At 43.7% G+C, this 9,795-nt stretch overlaps 1 protein-coding gene across 1 annotated transcript; it reads left to right on the top strand.

The window, feature by feature from the left end:
• Positions 1 to 955: 955 nt before the first annotated feature.
• RPS26 (ribosomal protein S26) lies at positions 956 to 4,936 on the top strand. Its single transcript, XM_056560372.1, has 4 exons — positions 956 to 1,085; positions 1,615 to 1,792; positions 1,912 to 2,042; positions 4,858 to 4,936. Exons 1-4 carry the CDS (start codon positions 1,083 to 1,085, stop codon positions 4,891 to 4,893), a joined length of 348 nt encoding a protein of 115 aa, XP_056416347.1. The 5' UTR covers positions 956 to 1,082; the 3' UTR covers positions 4,894 to 4,936.
• The last annotated feature ends 4,859 nt before the right edge of the window (positions 4,937 to 9,795 follow it).

The following is a 9,795-nucleotide window of genomic DNA, read 5'->3' as shown; positions in this document are numbered from 1 at the left end:
TTTTGATAAATCTCCCACATTATCTCCAGGCTGACAACCATTGCTCCCTCATTGCCCCGGTATCTCTGCCCTTGTCCTCCGGTGCGGTTTTCTTCCCAGTTGCCGACACCTCACACTGCTGCTCAGCTTATCACTGGATGCATCCATGTCTCACTGTGGCCGGTGATAGGCTGAGCAGCAATGTGATGTACTGAGCCCTGGCACTGGCCTTCCTCCTATTGCCAGGACTCTAATATGTTACACTATGATTCAGCCAATCACCAGCTGAGATGGGACATTGCTGCGACCGACGATTAGCTGAGCCATGATGTATATGATGTGTATGTGTAGAACACCGGCCACCCGGAAGACCACCGGAGGATGGGAGCAATTAAATGCTTCGATTTTATGTATTTAGATACATGTGAAGGATATGGATTGTATAATTCTCACATATGCTGTTGACAGTAAATAGATCTATCAATATCTGAAAAAAAAGATGCATATGCAGAGATAAAGAACCACATATATACACACACACACACACACACACACACACACACACACACACACACACACACACACACACACATACACACACACACCTACACACACACATACACACACACACACACACACACACACACACACACACACACACACACACACACACACGTGGTTCTTTACCTCTGTGTGTGTGTGTGTGTGTATATATATATATATATATATATATATATATATATATACATACACAAACATACACGGTTTAACATCTCATTCAGTCTCCCAGCATCTGCAGCTGTAAACACGACGCACAAGTCACTTCCTTTCCTCATTCAGACAGCAGTTACCAGCGCGCATGCGCACATCCACTACGCGATGGTTTTTCTATACTCACTTGCCGTAACCTTGATACCTCCGCGACGCATGGAATATAGTACCAGCCGCCAGAACCTGATTCTCCCACTCTTGTGGGAGGAGCTTATGATGTCTGACTAATCATAGCACGCGCTGTTGAGCTACGTCATGTCCGGTGCGGAAGGATCGGCTTTATAAGGAATGCACAGCGGTTTCCGGTCCTCTTTTCAGCCTTCGATTCCAAGATGGTGAGAGAGCGCGGCGGTGCCCGGCATGGCCGGAGTCCGCGTGTTGTGTGTTTAGTGCTCGTTCACATTAGAGTTCCGGTTTATCTCTTCTGTGGCGTATTCCCTTCTCCCGTGATGTGTCCGCACAGCCCGCGGTATAGTGGCCGCATGGGTGACATGAAGGGTCCCGACCACGTTCACACCCGCCCTATCCTTAGATTGTGCCCAGCCGTGATCCGCCCGCAATACTTATGATAAACATATGATGGCGGCCTTGCTGAGTTATATTACTGCGCCGCGTGTATTAGAGACAATTCTCTATAGATGGCTCCATACCTAGGCTCTAGGCTTTATGTGCTGCCCCGCTCTTATATACAGACCATTATGTGCGACAGTCATAGCTGTAGTACGGTATAGAGAGGGCATATAGTTCTGTATATCAGTGTTTTCCTACTGAGGTGCCTCCAGCTGTTGCAAAACTACAAGTTTTGCAACAGCTGGAGGCACACTCGCTTGGAAACACTGCTTTATGTTTTGTTTCTTAAATCAGACCAAGAAAAGAAGGAACAACGGCCGCGCCAAGAAGGGCCGAGGACACGTGCAGCCCATCCGCTGCACCAACTGTGCCCGCTGCGTCCCCAAGGATAAGGCCATCAAGAAGTTTGTGATCAGGAACATTGTGGAGGCGGCAGCCGTCAGGGATATCTCTGATGCCAGCGTCTTTGATTGTAAGTTTCTAGCAGGTTCTATGGCACTTTTTAGTTTTCTCTCTACCGCCCCCCCCCCCCCCTTTTTTTTTTTTTCCTATAAGAACAGTAGACGTGACTTGGATGTTCTTGTCTTCTAGCCTATGCTCTGCCCAAGTTGTATGTGAAGCTGCACTACTGCGTCAGCTGCGCCATTCACAGCAAGGTGGTCAGAAACCGCTCCCGCGAAGCCCGAAAGGATCGTACCCCACCTCCAAGGTTCAGGCCTGCGGTATGTATGTCTACCAGGAAACATCGTGACCCGTCAGCAGTTTTATCAGCAGATCATGTCTGTGGAAATCTGTACAAGGTTGGAGGGGTTGTCTGGGAACAGGAATGGTGTATGTATGGGTGCTGGAGTGTTAAATATAAAAGATGGTACACTCCAACTCCAACCACACACACATCTTGTTCTGATGGCTCCCAGTTGCTTCTTGCATGGTGGACAGATTAGATGAGCCAAATTAGATGGTTATCTGCCCACACAATCTGTTATGTGGTCACTTGACACATCTTTACTGCTAGAACTGTCCTAAGCCAATGCCTTAAACTGATCCTGCCGCAGCTTCTACTTGGTTAAGTGGACAGTCCCTACAGGGGCGACATGTCACCAGAGCCAATGTCTAGTGGGCATCTAGTTGAGTTATGACTTTAGTTTAATGTTCCATCAGCCAAGGAAAACTGACCCAAAACAACCCCTTTAGGCTGTATTTACCTGTACAGCATCCTGCACATTTTAGGTGCACCGGTTTGAAGTCATTTAGTTTACATTGCACTCTGCAGCTTAAATTCTTAAGCTTTAAATCTCCCGCATCAAATATGCGCGGGACACTGTGCATGTTAATAGACCCTTAGGGGTGTATTCACACAGGTACCTGCCCATATTTGATATGCAGATTTGAAGTTGTGTTCAGTCATTTAGTTTTCATTGTACTCCATAAAATCTGCAGCTTTAAATCGACTACATCTAATAGGCGCAGGATATTGTACTTGTAAATATAGAGTTTCCCAAGTAATAAGAACAGTATATTTTGTGGTGTTAAACTGCATATGCAACTCCCGGTAACTCCGTAAAGTGTAAAACTGCCCATTCAGCTTCCCAGGTGTGATCTTGAGATAGATGTGGGTCCCAGAGGCTGGATCTGTATGGTCTGTATATGTCAGGATGGAAATACCGCTTTAACCCCTGGTGCCATGAGCTGTGCAGTTGCAGCAAAATACAGAGTGTATGATGCAGTAATAGCTTTCTGTGCTGGTGACGGCTCTTCAGTGGGATTACCAGAAGTACAGGCGCTTCCCAATATATGGCACGGTCTGGTAAGAGGCCTCTTTTGCAGTGACCTGTTGCCCTCAGATATGATGGTGCACTATTCTAAGGCTGTTTACACATCTGCTTCTAGTAGTTCCTACTGTTATGTGGCACAGAATAGTGCAGCTTTAGTGCATATATAGTAGGAAAAAACCTGTATACCTGCTGCTCAGATGCCATCTGAATAAGGGGACCTGTAGTGTTGAGGGGGTCACACTATACTGTGACCTTACATTGTCTTAAGTATCTACCTGTGGAGCCTTACCAAAGACACAACCTGATCACCTGTCGAAACACATAGTAAACCTAATTGCCTGTCAAAGTACTTTAAAAGTGATCACTCTTCTAGTCTCCAAAAAGTACAATTTCTTTCTTCCAACCCCACCAAAATACATATTTGGTAGTCCTGCAGTTGTAACAGTCTGTACAGTGACAGTTACACAAATGTCATAAAACAGCCAGGTCAGCTGGTCTCTAATTCCCACTGTCAGGCTGTGGGGGCCCTCGGTGTTGAGATAGATGCAGGTCCTAGAGGTGGAACATGTATGTATTAGACATCATAAGTTATAGTAGCCTATACTTAGTTTTATCGAATACTACGGTCCAGTGTTTAGTGTGTATTTGTACATGCTCTGTACTTCCTAGGTCTGTTTCTAGCACAGCGGTCAGAAATGCATTTTATGGTTATAAAATAGTAGCACTTGGCCAAGTTAAAACATATACATATTTTTATTGTAGCAACTTCAGACTTGATGTACATGTTAACAAACTTTTTATATAATGTAGAGAATACAATTGTCAATTTGTATGTAATGCATTAGTGTATTTTTGTCCTTACAGCTATTGTCTCTCTGTGAGGAGTCCAAATACAGGAAGTGTGGGTGGGTAAGCAGGGCTCTGCATGAAGGCTGTTACACCCGGCTGACATCAGGATGATTGACAAGGCAGGGGTCTGCAGAGTCCTGCTTCTCTTCCTCACACAGACAATAGCTTCAGGGACAGTATTAATTTTTTCACCCAAAAATATACAGATTCTTTAATAAATGTATATTACAGATATACATACAATAGTATCTAAATTATACAAAGTTTTTGAGATACACTTAACAGCCCCAGACATTGCATGATACCACTGTATTCAGCCTATCAGGTGACTTAGAGGCAGTCGAGAAACTGCAGACAATGTCAGGCCGTACACATTAAGTGAACACCTTTGGCAGGGGAAACCCTGATCACTAGAAATGAGTGAAGTCACAGTGATTCGATTCATCACAAACCCCGCAGCTCGGCGGTTGCTGACTGCATAAATGAGTTCAGCTTTCAGGTGCTCCGGTGGCTGGAAAAGGTGGATACAGTCCTAGGAGAGAGTCTCCAGCCCACCGGAGCACCTGAAAGCTGAACTCATTTATGCAGGATAAAGTCAGCAACTGCCGAGCCGCGGGGTTTGTGATGAATCAAATCACTAAGTTCTCTCTACTGATCATTCATCTTCAATTTACCCCTCAGGTTTAATCCCAGACAACCCCCTCTCTGCTTTTCTTCACTGCTGAGACAATTGTTTGTTTGCATTGAACATTACATGTGATGTGTCTTGAATATATTGTGGGTAGTGGTAATATATTGCTATTTATCTTGTGGGTGGTGGTCTTTCATATGAAGCTGTTTTACACATTTGGTTTTGATAGTTCCTTTTCGAGGGAGTTTCTTTAACACTTTTTTTTTTTCTTTTTTTCTCTAGGGTGCACCTCCAAGAGCTCCCCCAAAACCAATGTAAGACTGGTTAAGATGCATCTTGTCCAATAAACTGTCCAAACCATGTTGGTCTCCTGTCAATTTATTATGCTTATAAATATAATTCCATGACTCTGATTTACTATTGTAAACCTGACCTGTTTTGTCGGGTCGTGCACCAAAATGTGGTGCATTGTGCCACAAATTGTCTGCACCAAATTTTTTTAAAAACTTGGGAAATTTTACTTAGAAAACCAGGAGGGGGTGTGGCCATCTGAAAGGGGTGGTGGTGGGGGGGGGGGGGGTGTTCCTGACATTTTCAATAAACCCCACAGCTCAGTAGTTGTTAAAAAAGCAAAACATAGGGAAACATTAGTAAATACCGGTCGGGGAAACAAAATCCACAAAGAAAACTACACTTCCACTCTTAGTAAATCAGGGCCAATGTGTAGTGCTGTAAATGTGACCTTACTGTAGGAAACACTTTAATCTGGTAAGAGGTTTGGTGGGAAAACTTAATACCTATGCTTTCCCCTTACAATTCTGTTTGGCTACAGGTTACTCAGGCCAACTTTTAGCTTTCCCTTTTTAACACATACAAACGTTTACAAGGATACCCAATTTATATACCGTATATACTCGAGTATAAGCCGAGTTTTTCAGCACGATTTTTCGTGCTGAAAACACCCCCCTCGGCTTATACTCGAGTGAACTCCCCCACCCGCAGTGGTCTTCAACCTGCGGACCTCCAGAGGTTTCAAAACTACAACTCCCAGCAAGCCCGGGCAGCCATCGGCTGTCCGGGCTTGCTGGGAGTTGTAGTTTTGAAACCTCCGGAGGTCCGCAGGTTGAAGACCACTGCGGCCTTCAACATCATCCAGCCCCCTCTCACCCCCTTTAGTTCTGAGTACTCACCTCCGCTCGGCGCTGGTCCGGTCCTGCAGGACTGTCCGGTGAGGAGGTGGTCCGGTGGGATACTGGTTCCGGGCTGCTATCTTCACCGGGGAGGCCTCTTCTAAGCGCTTCGGGCCCGGCCTCAGAATAGTCACGTTGCCGTGACAACGACGCAGAGGTGCGTTCATTGCCAACGTACTTCTGGGTCATTGTCAAGGCAACGCCTCTATTCCGGGCCGGAAGCGCGGAGAAGAGGCGCCCCCGGTGAAGATAGCAGCCCGGACCACCTCCTCTCCGGACAGCCCTGCAGGACCGGACCAGCGCCGAGCGGAGGTGAGTACTCAGAACTAAAGGGGGTGAGAGGGGGGCTGGATGATGTTGAAGGCCGCAGTGGTCTTCAACCTGCGGACCTCCGGAGGTTTCAAAACTACAACTCCCAGCAAGCCCGGACAGCCGATGGCTGCCCGGGCTTGCTGGGAGTTGTAGTTTTGAAACCTCTGGAGGTCCGCAGGTTGAAGACCACTGAGGGCGAATGATGAGAAGAGGATGATGAAGGGGGGGTGTGGGGATGATGAAGGGGGGGTGTGGGATAAGGGGATGATGAAGGGGGATGTGCGGGATGATAAGGGGATGATGAAGGGGGGATGTGTGGGATAAGGGGATGATGAAGGGGGGATGTGTGCGATGATAAGGGGATGATGAAGGGGGGATGACAAGGGGATGTGTGGGATGATGACAAGGGGATGATGAAGGGGGGATGTGTGGGATGATGACAAGGGGATGATGAAGGGGGGATGTGTGGGATGATGAAGGGGGGATGTGTGGGATGATAAGGGGATGATGACAAGGGGATGATTATGAGGATGTTAATGACGGGTCTGGATGATGACAGGGGGGGATGATGTATTTCCCACCCTAGGCTTATACTCGAGTCAACTTTTCCTGGGATTTTGGGTTGAAATTAGGGGTCTCGGCTTATACTCGGGTCGGCTTATACTCGAGTATATACGGTAGGTTTTATTTTACTACTTTATAATTACATGCACAAAAATCAGTATGCTTAAAATTTCTCTTATGGCCCCTATAACTTTATTTTTCAGCATCTGGGGCTATGAGGACTTTAAAAAAAAAAAATAATAATAATAATTTTGTGCTGTGATCGGTTTGTTTAGGTGGGACTTTTTGATATACACTTTTTTTTGTTTTTTTAATGGCATATGAAGTGATCGAAAATGCACAATTTTGGACTTTAGTGTTTACTTGTACGCCATCGACATACAGTTTAACGCCTTAAGCACGAACGTATGGGTACACCTTGCATCCTGGTACTTTAACCCCTTAAGGACCCAGCCAATTTTCACTGTAGGACCCGGCCATTTTTTGAACATCTGACCACTTTCACTTTAAGCATTAATAACTCTGGGATGCTCTTACCTTTCATTCCGGTTCCGAGATTGTTTTTTCGTGACATATGCTACTCTATGTTAGTGGTAAAATTTTGTTGATACTTGCATCGTTTCTTGGTGAAAAATTCCAAAATTTGATGAAAAAATTTAAAATCTTGAATTTTTTTAACTTTGAAGCTCTCTGCTTATAAGAAAAATGAATATTCCAAATAAATTATATATTGATTCACATATACAACATGTCAACTTTATGATGCAATGTTTTTACTTTTGGTAGACATCAGAGGGCTTCAAAGTTCAGCAGCAATTTTCCAATTTTTCACAATTTTCAAAATCGAAATTTTTCAGGGACCAGTTCTGTTTTGAAGTGGATTTGAAGACCCTTCATATTAGAAATACCCCATAAATGATCCCATTATAAAAACTGCACCCCTCAAAGTATTCAAAATGATATTCAAAAGGTTTGTTAACCCTTTAGGTGTTTCACAGGAATAGCAGCAAATTGAAGGAGAAAATTCAATCTTCATTTTTTACACTCGCATGTTCTTGTAGACCCAATTTTTGAATTTTTACAAGGGGTAAAAGGAGAGAAATCTTCCTAAAATGTATAACCCAATTTCTCTCGAGTAAGGAAATACCTCATATGTGTATGTCAAGTGTTCGGCGGGTGCACTAGAGGGCTCAGAAGGGAAGGAGCGACAGAGGGATTTTGGAGAGTGAGTTTTTCTGAAATGGTTTTTTTGGGGGGGGGGGGGGGGGAGTGTGTAGTGAGTGCTTGGTGTAATTATGTATAACGGTGTGTGATTAGTAATCACACACAGTTATGTGAGCAAAAAAAACAAGCGCTGCGGCCAAAAAAAAGGGGGGCAAATCGCAGCGCCCTGAACCCCTAATAGGGCCCGGGTCACGCTAAAAAAAATGGTGTACTCTTGAGCCCTATTAGGGGGGGGGTTATTTTTTAACTAACTTTTTATTTTTTTAACTATTTACATGGATTTCCCTACCTTTCCCTCTGTTGATTCTGTCCCTGATCTAGGGAATCTTCGGGTCTCCTGAGGCGATCCGATGGGGCAGAGGTGCTTAAAACCGGTGGGTTTTGACTCAGCAACCAGGACCCAGGGTTGATGCTAAGCCCAGCATTAACCCTTTAGACGCTGCTAGTAAATTTGGTTGCGGTAACTAAAATTTAAGTAGCCCTGTATGCGGGGAAAATATGTTTATAGGGGTCAGAAGATGACAATTTTAAACATTCTAAGTTTGGTGCTTGTAGTTAGGTTTTTTTTATTTTTTTTTAAAGTAAAATATAATCTATATAAGGCTGGGTTCACATCACGTTTTTGCCATACTGTTTTCAATCCGTTTTTCTAAAAACCGTATGGCAAAAAAACGGATGGAACATTATGGAGAAAAGTAAACCACGATTTTGTCTTCGGTTTAAAAACCGTACTGCAGCCGCATAAGTTTTTTTTTTTTTTAACATGGAAGTCGCAAACTTACATGTATACGGTTCCATACGGGAAAAACGTATACGTTTTTACTTTGCACATGTGCATTTAAATCCTAAAGTCCCCACCCAAGACCCCTCCCATTAAAAATTTTCAAAAACGTATGGGTTTTTCTATAAAAACCTGACTGAACTGTATGCACTTTTAAAAACAGTATACTGTTTAAAAACGCATACGGTTTACTTTTTTCCATACGGTTCCATCCGTTTTTTTTTCCATATGGTTTTCTTTAGAAAAACTGAAAACAGTGGCAAAAACGTAGTGTGAACCCAGCCTAAGTTGGATTTCCTTGTAACCGTATGGACCTACAAAATAAAGATAAGGGGTCTGTTATACCAATAAGTGCACTGTGTAGAAACTGAAGCCCTACAAAAATTTTTTTGTTTTTGCCGCAAATTTTGTTATAAAATAGGTGAAGTCATTACAAAGTACAATTATTGACGCAAAAAACAAACCCTCATATGGGTTTGTAGGTACAAAATTGAAAGTTATGATTTTTAGAAGAGGAGGAGGCAAAAAATCACCTGGTCCTTAAGGCCAAAATGGGCTTTATCCTGAAGTGGTTAAATAACCTTATATTTTAATTTGGACATTTAACCAGGCGGTGGTATTATGTATAGTTTTTTATTACATTTTATTTAAAAAAAAAAAAATGAGAAGGGGTTGATTCAAACTTATTAGGAAGGGATTAATTCACTTTATTTTTTAATCCCCCATAGGAGGCTATAAAATGCAATGTTATGATTGCATACACTGGTTAATGCTAAGCTTTGTCTCAGCAGTGATCAGGGTTATCTGTGCTCTGCTGCTCTAGCCTGCAGACCCTAGTTGGGACATCAGAGCACCATTCTTAAGGCAGAGTGGCAGATAAGGGCCCTCCCACCATCCACTTGGCTGACTGGGACATTTGCAGTGAAATTGTGGGTCCCGATCAGCTCTGCTGAGCAACCAGTACCTAATAGATTACTTCTATTAAAAAATATTCATCCTTTTCAGTACTTATGAGCTTCTGAAGTTAAGGTTGTTCTTTTCTAAGTGCTCTCGGATGACATGTGTCTCGGGAACCGCCCACTTTAGAAGAAAATCCCCATAGCAAACCTCTTCTAAACTGGGCGGTTCCCGAGACACGTGTCATCAGAG

Source organism: Hyla sarda, chromosome 2 (assembly GCF_029499605.1).
Source record: "Hyla sarda isolate aHylSar1 chromosome 2, aHylSar1.hap1, whole genome shotgun sequence".
NCBI classification, from domain to species: Eukaryota; Metazoa; Chordata; class Amphibia; order Anura; family Hylidae; genus Hyla; species Hyla sarda.
The sequence above is the reverse complement of the archived record's forward strand: the minus strand, read 5'-3'. Positions and strand labels throughout refer to the sequence as shown.

Excerpts from the sequence above, each read along its gene's own strand:
- RPS26 (XM_056560372.1), top strand. Across the intron at positions 1,793-1,911 it reads TGATGCCAGCGTCTTTGATT|CCTATGCTCTGCCCAAGTTG; the intron begins GTAAGTTTCTAG and ends CTTGTCTTCTAG. Across the intron at positions 2,043-4,857 it reads CTCCAAGGTTCAGGCCTGCG|GGTGCACCTCCAAGAGCTCC; the intron begins GTATGTATGTCT and ends TTTTTTCTCTAG.